The 17,489-nt window shown below is 36.7% G+C and overlaps 1 protein-coding gene across 1 annotated transcript in view; it reads left to right on the forward strand.

Annotated features, from left to right (window-relative positions):
• Nucleotides 1–17,489, forward strand: part of ABCB5 (ATP binding cassette subfamily B member 5) — an 83,602-nt gene that overhangs the window by 64,598 nt on the left and 1,515 nt on the right. The window contains exons 22-26 of the mRNA XM_006911977.2: nt 613–753; nt 7,302–7,458; nt 8,938–9,135; nt 11,065–11,271; nt 16,739–16,885. Coding sequence (XP_006912039.1) covers nt 613–753; nt 7,302–7,458; nt 8,938–9,135; nt 11,065–11,271; nt 16,739–16,885 — 850 coding nt within the window. The remainder of the gene's footprint in view (nt 1–612; nt 754–7,301; nt 7,459–8,937; nt 9,136–11,064; nt 11,272–16,738; nt 16,886–17,489) is intronic.

Raw genomic sequence — 17,489 nt, forward strand, 5'->3', positions numbered from 1 at the left:
CCTGAAACAATACTGAGGAAATAACATTTAAGAAAGACAGTAAGATTGCTAGGCCTTTTATATTGAATCTCTAAAACAGTTCACATTTTAAAACAAATATATACACAATAAATGTGATCATATCTTTTAATTTTAAACTAGCCCTCCTTATCACATTTACTTAAGGGTACTCTTTGTATTACTTTATCAGAGAGATAGCTTTGTGCTCTTTTACACTCATGCTTGTGGTTGATACTGACCTTTAATTTCCACTATTTATTCTCTTAGTGCAACGTTAGGTTAGAAAATATTTCTAAATACTTCTAAAGCAAGTCTCTTTATCTCTTTTATTAGTTGTCTTTTTACAGACATTGTCCATTCATTTGAAAGTACATAGAGATAATTTTGTTACACTCAACCATAGAATGTATAGCTATAGAGAAAATAATTATATTTTCTATTTTCTCTCTAATAATTCTCAGTAGTTAAATAAATCACTTTCTCTTTAATTTTTTTAAAAATGTATATCCCCTAAATAACATGTCTAGTCTTCTATAATCATTATTCTACATTTATTAAAATGTTCTTGCTATTCGTCATGCTACATTATTTAGTAAATTTTGTACATTTTAGAAAAACCTTGAAGAAAGCACAGATCATTGGAAGCTGTTATGCATTCAGCCATGCCTTTGTATATTTTGCCTATGCAGTGGGGTTTCGATTTGGAGTCTATTTAATTCAAGCTGGACGAATGACCCCAGAGGGCATGTTCATGTAAGTTGTACAAATACATAAATCTTGTAAATGGGTCAGGTAATTAAATTAACCAGAAAGATGACTAGTTTATAGACTTTATCATTTAAATCATATCCGTAGGAAAGGCATACTGGGAATTTTTTTAAATTTTTATTTGTTATTAAATATCTGTAAGTATAGTCTAGCTGGTAAAATACTGATACTAATATAATACTGATACTTTGAGTTAATCTCCTAAGTGAATTGCTCCCTGTTTCAGTTTATTAGAATGTGGGAATATAAGGGTAAAATATACTTTCCTGTCATCCATTCCTTTTGGAAGTTGTGAGGCTTCCTGGAACCCCCAAGGTGAAGATGGCTTTATCAAGTGTGACTGTAAATCAGTGAGATTGAGTTCTTTGCTAAGCAAATATTCCAAAAGAAACATATATAAAATTAGTGTTTCCTTTCAGAAAAGTCATATTTGGAGTTGATCATGGCATCCCAATGAGGCTGCCTCTTCCCAAAGCATATTTTAGAGCTTCTATTTTGGAATTCTTATGAATAGTTATGAATTTTGGGCCCCTGCCCTCCCTGGAACTCCCTCTCAATGTCTTTGCACTTGCTCTTCCGTCTGCCTGGTATAATCATTCCCCAACTCTGCCAAGCTGCCTCTTTTTCACAATCCAGTCCTCTGCTCCTAAGTCCATTCATCAGAGGGACTTTTGCTATGGCCAAAGTAGTCCCCTTGCCCTTCCTCATCATTTCTACTCTATTACTATGTTTTATTTTGTGTAGAGTACTTATCACTATATTAAATTATCCTTTTGTTTCTGTATTTATTGGGTACACAGACTGTAAGCTCAGGGAGGGTGGAGCTTAACCTGTTTTGGTTACTAATATTTCTCTAGAGTCAAAAACAAAAGCTGGGCATGTAGTAGGCACATGATAAACATCCACTGAATCAATCAAACAAAAATAAAGGAAGAAATTTGGACTGCATAATTAGGCAATCCAGTCATTCTTAGAAATGTGCTTCCAGAGTCAGTTTCTCCGCATTAGTCCAGTTTTTCACAAATTCTATTTTTCTTCCCTTCTATATCCACACATCTGACATCAGGTGCTTTAGGAGAAGGACTGGGTCTAAATCAAAGACAACCATTTAATATAAAAATAGGATGCTTACAATTGGGAGTCTATTTCTACATATTGAGATTTGTTTAGGTTAAAACTAAGCAAACAATTTTCTTAGTTAAAGAATGATACAATCTCAAAATCATGCTGATTACTATCATGTCTTCAAGTGACACCAGGCAGGATGTTTCTTGAAAAGGCCTTTTAAGACTGCCAACCATTCTGTTTCACATGATAGTCACTATAACAGCAAATCTTGATCAAGTCCTTACTCGGTATTAAGGATTTGTCATGCACTATCTGATTAATCCTCTCACCTACCCTGTGAAATGTTATGATTCCTCTTTTACAGATGGGAAAAATTAGGACTCAAAGAAGTTACTTAACTGGCCCAAAGTCACTTAATCAGCAAGTGGCAGAGCACAGATTCAAGTTCATGATTCAGTTTGTCAGAAGCTTTGCTTAGTAGACATTAGTATTGTCATTATAATTACTATTATTATTAATTCTGCCAAGACAAACTTTCATAGAATCTTTCTATAAAATTATTATTTTTAAAAAGTCTTGCTTAGTTTTTGAAACATTTGAGTATCCAGAGCTGTGCTGATTCTTAACATAAATGGAACAATTTGCTTAATGTTATTTTATGACCCTAAAGTATAAGAGAATCAAAAGGCTCTGACACAAAAATTCCTTCTCCAACTGGCCTACCATACTTCCTGAATTTCTTTTCATTAACTCATTTAAAAAGGTCATTTCTGAAGACATAGCATTTTAGCTGTCAGAACATATGTAGGATATTAACATAAAAGCAATGATTAATGAAGAGTATCACATTGGTGTTTCTCAGTGCCCTGAAGGAAGTAAGAAACAGGGAGCTATCTGAGCTAGAGCTACTGGTATCACTTTTTATTTGAGTTTTATTCAACCAGACTACAGACAAAGTAAGGATACTCATACTTTTATAGTATGGACTAAGGAGAGAGTCTCTGGGAAATATGGGTACAGGGCAAGCGAAATGCGAATAGATGAGATTTGTCTTCAACACCAAAGTCTTCTTAGAGACCCAGGGTGGACCCCAACTACCATGAATATGTCACAAGTGTCCCTTTAGACATACTAAATTATACCTGTCTTAGAAGACTCTGTGCCTTCCAGAATCTAGGGTGACAAACAGCTTTCTATCTAATCAACTGACTGAATGGAAGAGGTTTACAAAGAACCCCCCCCCCACCACCACCACCACTAAAATCCTCCTTAGGTAAAAAGAACTTTGTGTCATTCTCTAAATCAATGGTTTCCTAACTCATAAGATAAGGAGCTATTTAAAAATGCAAATACCCAGAGCTTACTCCACAAATTTAATTTGCAGATTTATACATATGGTATAGGACCAGGAATCTACATTTTACCAAACATCCCAGATTAGTCTGAGGCACAGGATCTAAGGATCACACTTTAAGAAATATGAGCACAGGAACTAGATCCCAGGCTGCTCTCCATAGTTGCCTAAAACCTTAGGGTTTTCTTTTTGCCACTACCAGAAACCTCCTAGAATTACATAAAAATTAGGAAGACATATTTTAGTTTATTGTTAAAAATAAAGCTGTCTTATTCACCTTGTCAAATGTGATGTATTTTCATGATTTATAGCTATAGGGATGGGTAAGCAGTCTCTCTTTCAGAAATGACAGTGCTTTAGAAAGGGAGATGCAAACAGAGACTCATAGACATGAACAATAGACTAGTGGTTACCAGAGGATGGGGAGAAAGGGGGAAGGTAGATGGGATAAAAGGGGTCAAAGATATGGTGACAGAAAGAAACCTAACTACAATGCAATATAAATATGCCTTACTGTTGAATTGTACCCCTGAAACTTACTGGGTTTTGTTAACCAATGTCTCCATAATAATAAAAATAATAATAATAATAATAATAATAATAATAATAATATGCACAAAGGGAGTTTTTTAACAGTAGAATCCCTTGATGTGCTCATAATATTAGTTTATCAGCATAGCTAATATCAGCCTTAGCTTTTTCCTCTAAAAAAAAGAAAGCAACATACGCTTATGGTAAAAGCTGTCTCCATCCATCTCTATTATTGTAGAAGTGTCTCTGAAATGAGCTTTTTATAAAAGGCGATAACATTTCACTCTGCTGCCTTTCAGGCAATGATTTAGAAAATCTCTTGTTTGGGTTCTCGTACACGTATGTATAGTAAAACTCTCCCCCTCTGCCTCTGTTAGCTCTGGCAACACTTTTGATTCACTTCACTATAAAAGTGCAGACTTTGAGAAATACAGAATAATTTTCTCCTGTCTGATTTTTAATAACTTTAGGTTAGTTTCTAGCTGACTTGTCTTCTGCAGTATAGTCCAGAAACCATTAGTGACCAGCAGAGGTTTCTGTAACTCTCCACACCCTGACTTCAGAACTTTCCTCTTTTTCTCTGTTTCTTCCTCCTTTGCTACACATATTAGCAGGAAGCTAAGTAGATGACATGGCTACGAAAGCATCAAGGCATGACAGCCTTCGGTACAATGATAATAAAAGTCACAGCTTTGAAAATCAACTGAGCGGCAGAGTCAGGCAGCTCATGTCAGGCAGCTTAGTCCTCCAAAATCCAAGCGTAGTTCTTGATGGAACTTGTATAAGACTTTGAATGTTCAGTGTGATTACTGGTCAAATAGCAATATAGGCAGGTTTTCAATGAATATTGATAGTCGGTTGATAGCTTGAAATAATAAGGGACAGAAAGAAGCAAAGTAGACCTCTACCACTATCTTAATCTGGTAGGATCTTTTTTGTGTTGTTCCTAGCGAAAGGATCTTTTTAAAATCCCAATTTTATTTCAGCATCAATGATAAGCAAAGGGATTTCCCCATTGCTGGGATGTGCTTGAAAGCATCAGTATAGTGAAGATGCAGTGACAATGGCCCCATGAACCTATGGAAAAGCCCTAAAACTAGAGAAGAGGCCTAGCATCTGCAAATCCTTCCCAGACCTGTTCCTACTCAATATTCTCCTCCCTCAGCCCATCAACCCAAAGATTTTTGCTATAAATTCAGCATAGTAGTATAAATCCAAAAAAGGATAAAGTATAGATAAGAGTTCTTCTCCCATGCACAATTTAAGCTTACAAAGGTTATAGAAGTTAAATTTTAGGTTTTTTAATTCCTATTTTACATACTTATGCTTCAAGAGTTGTGCAATACGAAAATCACTGTGGAATGTTACTTGTAATCTTATTTATAGGCATGAAGGGGGTATATAAACAATTATTATAGATAATAATTATAATTATCTTAATAAGTATTAAGATATATTAATACTTAAACAAATGTGTTATTTGTGACTTTAAAACATTTGTCATTATAGTAAATCATTCCTTTTATATATCCCAAATAGGTGAAATTCCCAAGACAAACAATGGCATAGGAAGTTCAGTTCAAATGCCTTCGGGAGTCTGGACCAGATTTGAAGGATCTGGCGTAACTCTATCATGGAGCTACAGCACTTGTTGTTGTGCAATAAATGCTTTTTGAGTGGCAGTGAATTACAGTGAAGTTCATTCTAGCTAATTAAGCCAGACCGTTAGAACAGATTCTGTAGCCAACGAGCAGACTAGCCTTGGCCAATCTTTATACAGAAGCCACCTGGGGGAAAAAATATAAAGGAAATTAATGTCCCTGGCTCAATCCCCAGATAGTCCCATCATCACAAAGTTTGGTTCCTCAATATAATCCTCATCAACGTCAACCCCCTCCCACCTACCATTCCCTTAACACATACGCAGTAAAGACAGCACTGGGGCTTTTAGCTGGTACTCTCCCTCCTCTGTTGAAACTTTTCTTCTTGCTCTACTGTGCATCCATTGGGTCATGTACCTCTCAAAAACACACAAGTTCTAAATGGAAGGCCCTTCTCCCTTGCTCGGTAAATTTCCATTTTAAGAGCAACCTAACAAAGATAGCAGCCTCGGCTAATTTATGCGTAATGCTTAATCGACTTTTAATGGTGCAAATTTTAGGACAGGTCGATGTTTTGGCTCATCTCAAATTCGAGGACGGACGTATTTTCTCAATTGTTCTGAAAAGTCTCTGTCTGTGTAGGACTAGAATCCAGGTCCCCCAACTCACAATCCAGCTCTTCCCATCACCTCACTTGCTGACTCTTGGATTAGACTGAGGCTTAAGTCTAATTCAGTTCGATTTTTTTCTTACATTTAAAAAAAAAAAAAACCCTTTGATGTATTACCTAAACTCAATAACCACTTCTGATATTTGTAGCTATGTATTAAGTAAGTATTTTGAATGGCATTTTGAGCTTTAAACCATTTCTGTAAATCTTACTACTAAAAATGCTTTGACATCACAGAACTAGTGGCTACAAAAATTTTAGCATCCAGCATCCCGGGAAACCAGTTGTTTTTATATTTTATACTGTGTTTGATCTTTGTAAAGACAAGATTCGGGATCTGAGGTCTGGGTCACTGAAGACATTGCAACATCATTCACCCCTTGGTAGCTACCATCCCCGGAGACATTCATAAGGGGCCCACATGTTTACCTTGCTGTGATCCAGCAGAGCAGACAATCCTTTTGCTGACTAATGTTTAAACATTGCCAGTGAAACTTGTCCAGTCTTAGCTGAATTATACCTTTAGCTCTGCTGAGATGCATTATTTTTCATTTAGTAAGATGTTTTCATTTCTAAAGTGAAAAAGAAAACAAGAATAATATGTAAACATGGCCATGTGATATGCCACATTCCTGTGAATATTCTGTATGCTTCCAAATATCATTTGCATACATACCATTTAATAATTAACATGGTTTGAAACTGAGAGTGTAATCTATAGCAAATCTAAAAGATCAAAGTTCTTCTTCCAGTCTTGCTAAGGTGTATTTTAGTCAGATTTTATTTTGAGGACATTAGTAAAGTATAGTCTCCATGCTTTGCTCTCTTTAAATCATGTTGCACTTCAATAAGATAACCAATCATCTGGCATCAATTATCTATCCCAACTGTATTACAGTATATGAAAAAAAATTCATATCTACTGTATAAATTCAGATCTCACCACTGGAGACTCATTCTTCCTATTGTCAATTGAATTATTTCTCAAATCTCCAAGCAACTTAGCTTTATATTAAGGTGGCTGAGAAGTTTTATATTCACTAGTTAGGGGCTTTGATCTGTGTCTTTAATTGGGGAAGAAATTTTAAAGATTACCCAAGCTTCAAAGGTTATTTTGGTGTACAGAGCAAGAGATAATCACTGTGTGGTAGAAAATTTCAAAAGAGATATCATTGTTGGGCCTTCAGTATTAACGGTGTCTTCTAGATCAAAAGATAGTATTTCTGTGCCTGCCTTTTTTTTTCTTCTTTTAGAGCTCCGATGTTTGAAATGGGCCTAACTAAGATGTAAATGTTTCATCTTTTGATAGAGTTTTTACTGCAATTGCATATGGAGCTATGGCCATTGGAGAAACACTTGCTTTGGCACCTGAATATTCAAGAGCCAAATCTGGGGCTGCACATCTGTTTGCTTTGTTGGAAAAGAAACCAACTATAGATAGCTGTAGTCAAGAAGGGAAAAAACCAGTAAGCACAACTATATTTTTAAATATCTACTTATTGCTAATTGTCCATATGCATGCTCTCTAGAGACTTAAAGGAAGGCATTATTTGATAACTTTGCAAAAAAAAAAAGTGCTATAAGGAATTAAAAGCTTGTATAAAATAATTGTCATGGCTACTAAGGGAGAAAGGGGGTCTTATCTGAATTAAATTTCACCTCTACCACTAAAATACACATATGTTATATTAAACAATATATACTTCTAGTTTATTTGCCTAGTGCCATGAGAATATTCTTGAACAAAGGATTTATATATTTAATTTTATTTAGACAGCGAACGTTTTAGTTTTGCATGAAGATGTGCATTAAGGTTTATTTGTTTGTTTCTGTGATAATATATACAAAGTAAATAATGCCCTGTAGCTTCAGACACCATTTTTCATGGGAAATATATCTGCAAACAGAAGAGAAAAAGCGAGAACTATATTTATTAAATTTACACACAAATACACACATATGCATGCACATATTTAGCCACGAACTCTAAAAGACTGTTAAACAATAGGGATACTGTATAATTTCAAAACAAGCCTCTCTATGGTAGTCTTATACATTAAAAATATATTCAATTTTAAGACTTCTAGATATTTTAAATTTAAAATTAAGAATAGCTATTAGGTATATACTTAAAAGAAAATTTTCATTTAAAATTATTTTCCTCAAGAATTTTAACAACTTTATATCTATGACAGCTTAAAATAGTACATTATCACTAGAGCTACCTAATTATTAAAAGGAATGCTGGTTGTTAGTGACAGTAATTAAAAAATCTGAAAATTCTCAAAATAGAATGTTCAGAGATACATTATAGTCAAAATAAGATTTCATACTTGTCTTTTGGAAAGTAAAAAGATATAGGAAACTTTTTTTTTATTCCTAGGATTTAGATGTATAATAACAATACCACTCTTATTTCTTTGTAAACATTACAATACAGGGATCGAGTGTCTCATTGATAAATGTCTCCACAGAACTATATACATGGCATAGATTATAGAAATGCTTCTTATAAAGACTATAAAACTGTAAAACATGGTCCAACTTATAAAAATAACATACATACAGTTTATTAAGGACACTAGCTATTCTGAATTAAGCAATAAAAGTCTGTAAAGCACAAACTAAATTTTTTAAAAAGGTATTTTTATTTAAAGCAGCTAGTCAAACAGCTAATCTGAAGATTGGACTGTGTCTGAGCAGTGAAGCTGAAGGAAACCAGTGTTTTTAAGCAACTTTGTGAAGTCCAGTAGTGAAGACAGCAAAAAGTACAGATATAAAAACCTAAACAAAAGAGACAGAAACCTATGTGCCGTCAGCAGCTCTATAGACAGGAATACGGTGTTTAAAATTAAAATGGTTGTACACAATTTTCAGTTAAGTGCTCAGCCAATGTTCTATCATGTGTTACAATCTTTCTACACGCTGCCAACTTTCTTTCACAGGACACATGTGAAGGCAATATAGAGTTTCGAGAAGTGTCTTTCTTCTATCCATGTCGCCCAGATGTTCTCATCCTTCGTGGCTTATCCCTGAGTATTGAGAAAGGGAAGACAGTAGCATTTGTTGGGAGCAGCGGCTGTGGGAAAAGCACTTCTGTCCAACTTCTGCAGAGATTTTATGACCCCATGAAAGGACAAGTAGTAAGACCGAATTTAAATACAATTTATCTGGGGGTTAGTGGTGCTATTCTTAAACATTCTCTTGGGCTTAAGTATCCTTACCGGTTTGGGTGGGGCAAACAGTACAGTAGTTAAAAGGGAAAACAAAAAAAAAAGAGAAAGAAAAAAATTGTACCTTAACTAAGAGGACAAACAAACTAATAACAGAAATAATATATAGGCACACAGTACAATATATATGACTTACTGTTGAATTGTACACGTGAAACTTGGATTTTGTTAATGTCACCACAATAAAAAATAATTAATTAAAAAATAAAGTATAAAATAAAATAAAAAGAAATAATGGAGGCTAAATACAAAGACCCAAAGATTCTTCAACCATATGTCAGTAGAAATTTTGATCTTAAAAGCCATGGAATTCTTTTAAAATATAGGCCACATCCAGGCTCTTTCTTTATTCTGTTCTGTTGAAGACAGAGATAGCTTCCTCTGCCTCCCCGGTTCAGGCTTTCTGCTGTTCCCACTGGCCATCTTTACCTCCCCCTCCCCAGTTCTCAAAACCTTATGCATGATTAGGGCTTACCTGAATCAGCTCTGTTAAGTCCTGCATTCTGATCTCCAAAAAATGCAACCTCTCCCTCCTTTGAACTCCAAGGACTGTTTTTCTCACCTGGTACTTTTCTTACTCTACCTTATATTCAGGTTGTCAGTTATCCTCTCTACCCTGGCCACCACCACATCACCCACATACGCAAATACAACTTCCTGTTCCGCCTCTTCCTCCCCCCGAAGAAAACTATAAGCCTCTGAAAGTCAAAGGCTGTCATATTAGTCCTTCTTTTCCTGCAATTTACAGTCTTTTCTCCATCACAGATTTGCAGTGACCATTTGCAAAACGGAAGGGTCCAAAATGGCTGGCTTCCTTGTTACAAATAACAGAATCAACAATGAGTGCCAACATTAGGTAACACTCATCTGTTAGCACATAGCATATGACACCCCCTTTTTAAACCCTCCAGTGGCTTCTTACGGCAGTTAGAATAAACCATAGTTTATACCATTAGTCAGGGTCCTTCATGATCTGGCACCACCTCTCTCTCCAGACTCCTCTCCCGGCACCACCCCCTCATGACTGTGCACTGCGTCAGTCTCACTGGCTTCTTTATGTTCTTTAAACACCCTTTTAGGCCTTTGTTCTCGCTATTGCCCTGGTTGGAATGCTCTCACTCTAACTTCTTTGGTGGCTCCTTCTCATCATCTGTATCGCAATCTAAATACTACTTCCTTAGGTAGGGCTTTTTACTTAACTCTCTAGAAATTATGTTTCCACCCACCCCCTTCCTTCATCCTCACATCCTCAGTCACTCTCTACCCCATTATCCTGTCTTCATGACACTTTCTTTATCTGAGTTTATTGAGTTCTTTGTTAGCATGTGTGTTGCCTGCCTCTCTCCATGAATGTTGTCTTGTTTGCCACTATTTCTATGGTGCCTAAAGACCCCCCTCATGTAGTAGGTTTAATGTTGCTTTATGTCCATGTAAATAAATATGGCTTTGCATATTTCTGCGTATAGACTACTATATCAGTCTATACTTACCCTCTTTCTGGGCTGTAATAAAGTGGGGTCCTGCTACAGTAGAGGTTGGTCATTTTCCATCTAACTTCAGTACAGAGTAGCAGGCTTTACTCCAAACGCCAGGCAGGTCTCTAGAGTATATGGCCATTCTTAGAAACATCAGGTAAGTTTAAGAGTTGGCATTTTTGTCAGTTACATGCCATCCACTTCTATACAACATATGATTTATGAGCCTTTCTTAGGTAACATTATACTACTAAATAGCTCGAATGCCTAACCTTCTCGTTATGATTTGTATATGTTTGAGTACCGTGCACTGTAACTTGAAACAGTGATCTTCACATACCATTCTCCATTCTGCTTTTGGCAGCTATTTGATGGTGTGGATGTAAAGGAATTGAACGTACAATGGCTCCGTTCCCAAATAGCAATCGTTTCTCAAGAGCCTGTGCTCTTCAACTGTAGCATTGCTGAGAACATCGCCTATGGTGATAACAGCCGTGTTGTGCTCTTAGATGAGATAAAAGAAGTCGCAAATGCAGCAAATATCCATTCTTTTATTGAGAGTCTCCCTGAGGTAAGAAAATATCTGAAATCTTGAACTACGAAGCTGCCAAGTAAGCCTAAGTAGTTTACTGGGCCTAAGTGTTTGTTTTTCGTGCTCCTTGGATTATACAATTTATTTATTGCCAGCACGTAATGTATAGTCAGATGTAAAAAGCAAAGTTTGAGATTTTTGTGTGACCATTTTTCCCAAAACCAAACTATATTAATATAAACTGAATTAATTTTCATATTTTGATTCTTCACCTTCTACCCATTTACACTCTATTCCTGTCTACACCACCATCATCCTCCTCTGGACCACTCCAGTAGCCTCTCGATCTGTCTTCGTGCTTCTAGTCTTGCCCCTTTATAATTCTTTTTCCTCACAGCAACTAGAGGAATTCTTTAAAAACATAATTTAGAACATATCCTTCCTGGCTAAAAACTTCCTCATGGCATCCCATTGCACTTAGAATAAAGTGCAGGGGGCTGGCAAGGCCTTCTGCGATCTGGCCCTGCTTGTCTATCCACATCTTTTTCACCTTGTGCTTACTCTGCTGCCGCCATGCTGGCCGCTTGTCTTTCTCATGAGCATGCCAAGTTCTTCCCCACCTCAGGACATTAACACTTAATGTTTCTTCAGCGGGGCCCTCCTTTCTTCTGGCTCTTTGCAGAACTTCCAAGCTCTTTCAAATGTCACCTTTGCAGAGGCTTTTCTGGCCACCTATTTAAAAGAGTCCCCACCACTCCTACCACCTATCACATAGTCGTCAGGGCGCTTATCACAGTCTAAAATTACTCTGAGTGCTTATTGACCTGTTTAACGTCTCCTAGTCTCCTCGCCCCACTAGACTGTTAGGTCTTTGCCTGCCATTTCTGTCACCTCTCTGTATTGGCTGTGACAGCTGACACAAAATCTCAGAAAACGTAAACATCTTGGCTAGCCATAGAGAAGAATTTAGTATAGCAGGCATTGATACAAAGCCAGAAGTAGCACACAGGAGTGGGTAATTGTAATTTAAAGTGTTTGTAATTTCTGAAGGTTTAACCTACACACACAAATAAAATAAAAGTATAAATACCTACTTTTAATGAAAAACAGATTTTTATAATTTCTAGCTCACTTTAAAAAGAAATACCAAAGTTTAATAACTGTTACATTGAACAACAAATCTAGTGCCCTGTTCTCTGGGGAAAGGATAATGGTTAGCACACTCTCTTTTATACTACTGTACCTTCCCTCAGATGGTGCCTAAATGGTGCCTATAATTAGAAACAGACCATCAATACAATTTTCCTTACTCTTGAAGATTCTGCAGTAGTAACTATAATAGAAAGATTAACATATTTTTTATAAATATTGTGACCCTGTGAGTGTCTTTCAGTGGTGATTCCCTTTTTTAACCAAAGTACTCACTGCATTGTTGATTTATGGTCAGATTATTATCCACATAACTCTGATAGTTTTTTCTTTATGTATGGTAAAATGCCATCCACTTTCTATTTGTATCATTTTTCTTTTATTCTTAAATTGTTTGTCTTTCATTCTTTTGATTATACTATTTCTTAAATTTACCCCAAACTACATACTGCAGAGATTTAGTGTGCTAATTATTTACAATAAACTTTGAGAACCAAGATGACGTTATTTCCTGAAAGAAAGAATAGCTTCCAGTTCAAGATGGTGAGTAGGAAGATCCTGAATTCACCTCCTCCCATGGACACATTGAGTCTACAGCTACATATGGAACAATTTCCTCGTTAACAAACCTAAAGCTGGATGACCTACACGTTGGGCAAATGAGAAGAAAACCACATCATAGCAGATAGGAGAGGGTGGGACACAGACACAGTCTTACCTAAACCCTACCCCCAGTGCAGTGACTCACAACCTGGAGAAAATTCAAAACCCAGAGCTTCTCTTCAAGGAGTAAAGGTTCAAACCCCACATCAGGCACCTCAACTTTTCGTACCTGCACCTGAGAGATGAGTCCCCCAAAATAAAGCTAACTTTGAAAAACACCATGTCTGGAGACCCATAAGATTGTACCTCATGGGTTTATGTCTGGACCCATGACTCATGTCTGGAGACCCATAAGATTGTAGCTAGCTGTGAGAAAGCTCTGAAAGGGCTGTGTGCTCAGACTTACCTGCCACAGGGCCAGCTCAGAGGCATGCAGCCCCCATTCCAATCTCCAAAAGGTGTCAAACTCCATGCCCTCCCCTCTCACACACACACAAATTTTGCATGTTTGGTGCAAATTTGTTTGGTGGCCAAAATACTGTGAGGCTAAATGCAGTCTTTATTAACCCTATTTGGAATGAATAATCAAATATTTCTGCACAGATATTCATGTATTTGATTACCAATTGCTTCCCTTCTGGGGGTTTTAAATAATATATACACATCATATGTTAAATATATGTAATATATAGCACATACAAATTACAGTATATTTTCTTATAAAGTAAAAAAAAAAAAAAGAAAGAAAGAAAGGAAAGAAAGAAATTCTTAAACAGATATATCCCTGAGGGTTTCAAATAAGAGACTGTGGACCTGTCTGGCAATTCAAACCAGGAGGGTGAATACCAAGGAGTCAATTTGGAGTGTGCTAGGTAATACATCTGTGGTATATGTCATAGAGATGATCTGCAGGCATTTGGAAATATCGGCCTGGGATATGAGAGAGGAGTTGAAGCTACACCATCTGGGTCTTGAGGCTCCTCTGAGAAACAGACCAGATGTAGATGTTACCTAGTCCCCATAATATCACACAGTGGCAGCTCTCAGACAAGCCACATCATGGCTTCTCAAATAGAACTTCAACCACTGGAACCATCCTGCAACTCCTCCCCAGGGCCCATGGGATTTTCCAGAATGCAGTTGGTTTAGTTAGACTCTTTCTGATGTTCCCTCCAGGACCCAATTGGCTTTTTGGCCCAGGTTCATATCGAGAAGCCATGCCCCTTGAGAGGCTCATAAAACAGGTGATTTCAGCATACTTACCATCCCAGTGTTTGCAGAAAATTGATTTAGATTTTCAGTTTATTTATGTATTTTTAATTAAATTTATTGGGGTAACATGGGTTAATAAAATTATATAGCTTTCAACTGTACAATTCCATAACATTTCATCTGTATGTTGCATTGTGCCTTTACCACCCAAAATCAAATCTCCTTCCATCATTATATATTTGACCCTTTTTACCTTTATCTATCCCGCCTTCCCTCTGATAACCACTAAACTGTTGTCCGTGTCCATTGAGTCTCTGTCTTTTTTGTGTGTCGCTTTCAGTTTTCTATCCCACATATAAGTGAAATCACATGGTTCTCAACTTTTTCTGCTTTACTCATTTTGCTTAGCATGATTATCTCAAGATCCATCCACGTTGTCACAAATGGCAGTATTTTATCCCTTATGGCTGAGTAATATTCTATTGTATATATGCACTACATCTTCTTTAGCCAGTCATCTGTTGAAGGACACATTAGTTATTTCCATGTCTTGGCCACTGTGAATAATGCTGCAATGAACTTTGGGGTGCATATGTCTTTACAAATAAATGTTTTCAAACTTGGGGGTTAGATACTCAAAAAAGGGATTGCTAGGTCATGTAGTAATTCTATTCTTAATTTTTTGAGGAACCTCCATACTGTTTTCCATAGTGGCTATACCAATTTACTTTTCCACCAGCAGTATAGGAGGGTTCCTTTTGTCTCCACAACCTCTCCAACACTTATTATTTGTCTTGTTGATAATAGCCATTCTTATAGGTGAGGTGGTATCTCATTGTGGTTTTGATTTGCATTACCCTAAATTTTCGGTTTAAACAGGAAATTCATTAAAAAAGAAAAACCTTCAGTTAAAGTATCTGAAAATGTTTTTAAATTGCTATTGAGACAATGTATACACCCACATTTATAATCTATTCTGCTTAATGAGGCAAAAACATCTGAATTTGATTTTCATCTAATTCATTCTTGAGACTTACATTCCTGTAATTCAGAGAAGGCCAAGAAATGCAAAGTGTTTATAAGCTAGTACTGTATTTTCTTCAGCTACATAGAAGAATCCATGTACAATTTAAGCTAGACTGAGAAAGAGCTACAAGTAGCCCATTATCATACCTACCCAGTCCTCTCTGTTTTTGGTTTAAGATTGGATTCTCTCATTTTGATGGGAACTTTGCAGTATGTGGAAATGAATGACATAGTTTTATCTGCTTATCCTACCCTGTGATTCTAAATTTAATAAAATGCATTTTAGGAGGAAGGGGCCCAGCCTCCCAGTAGTCCCAGAGGAGATAACTGAAGTCTGTTTTCTTTTTAGAGCATTCACTTTAGAAAAGACACTTTTACTGGGCTTTAGTAATTATTCAGATACCCACTGTTTTATACAAAGCAAGCAACTGTGCATTTTAAATTGAAAAATGAACTTTGAATGAAGTAGACGCATTTGTCATAAGGGTATGTCACAAGCTCTCTCAATACTCTGCCTAAATGGCTCCTCCTGAAGACAGTCGGATATGGAGGAAAAGGCAATTCATTCAGTCTTCTCTAGGGTACTAAGACAAATGAACAGCATATAGTCACATGCTGCATCTTCTCTGTGATGCTGCTACAAGATCCACCTTTAGAAGGCTGTACACTTGGACTTGCTTTCCAGTGGAACTGATCCATCCACACATTCTTGTCTGGGTACCAATGGCATGTATTTGTTAGACAACTGGCAAGGGCGACTCAAAAGCAGTGTGAAACTTTGGAGGGAAGCAGAATCAATGGGACAATCTAGAAAGAAAGCAGAAGCCTCTTTGCACTAACTGAAATGACTAATTGTGATGTAGCGGACTGTGAAGGCTACAGGATATGAGACATTTCCTTTATCCTTCTGTGGAGGGAGAAACTGGAGAAGGAGTGGTTAGTAAGTAGGAGAGCTGTGGGAACATTGTGAAGTACTAAATGTCACTCTTATTGCCTGAAAAGCTGAACAGACTATCTCAGGATGCCAGCCTAACTTATTGCCAGGAAGACATTTGCACCACTGAGAACAGCAACCTGGCATCTGGAGAGATGTGCCCGTAGAGATTTAGCAAGAGCTAGAGTGAAGGAACCCAATGTTTAGATATTTTAAATCATTTTGACCTGAAAATGGAAGATAATGTAATTTAATGGAAAAAGATTTGTGTTTACTTGGAACTTTTTTTTTTTTTTTACCAATAATTTTTTTCTTATGCTTTAATTCAAACAATTCCTTTGTAGGAGCAAAATGGCAAAGGTCTGTGTGTGTGATCAGATTAGATATGTAAATGAGATGTTAGTGTTTACTGCTGGTTTAGCATTTATTTCAACAAAGCACAAGAATAGATTTCGGCATTTGTTGGGACACAAATTTTCCGGAGTAGCAAAATTTGAAATATTTAGATGGTTCTCGCCCACAGTTGCCATGCTAATTTAAATAACCAAGCCTTGCTTTCTTAATTGCATGTTCCTGTAATAGAAATACAACACACAAGTTGGACTGAAAGGAACACAGCTTTCTGGCGGCCAAAAACAAAGACTAGCTATTGCAAGGGCTCTTCTCCGAAAACCAAAAATTTTATTGCTGGATGAGGCCACTTCAGCTCTTGATAATGAGAGCGAAAAGGTAATATCTTCTTCTTTTATCTCAGAATATAATTTGAAATATGAGAGTGGAGCACCATGGAAGAAATAAAGGTCAGTTTAGAGAAAGAAAGATCTGGAGAGAATTGTAGTCCTCAAGTCGCCAGTCGTAATTAAGGTTTTGGCTTTTAAAAAAGGGTAGAGACTAGTAGGGAGGTAGGAGAGAGTTGGGACACAGGGCATCTCATGTTCTAGAAGGTTTTCTCTCTTGAATTTGTCTCATTATCAAAAAAAGGCCCAATACCTGAAAAGTTTCTCCACTCAAGGAAAAAGCCTGAGAAAAATAACTTTCCTATTTTATTATTATTCCAGTGATGCCAAACAAATTAATAAGGCAATGTACATGTGTAACAGAGTGGTCTGCACTGCAGTGGCAGAGCCTGCTAGTTACTCCACTTTCTACAGACTGTTAGCTTAATTTCAGAGGGAAACAAAGAAGCAAACACACTTGTGACAACAGACCTACACTGCAAACTCCTTCAGATGTTTTAACTTTGCTAGGTCCTTGTCCCCTAGTAGTTTCTTACCCCTAGTAGGCACTTATTTGTTAAATGAACATTGGTTAAATAAATGATAATTATTAATAT

Source organism: Pteropus alecto, unplaced genomic scaffold (genome assembly GCF_000325575.1).
Source record: "Pteropus alecto unplaced genomic scaffold, ASM32557v1 scaffold21, whole genome shotgun sequence".
Classification (NCBI taxonomy): Eukaryota; Metazoa; Chordata; class Mammalia; order Chiroptera; family Pteropodidae; genus Pteropus; species Pteropus alecto.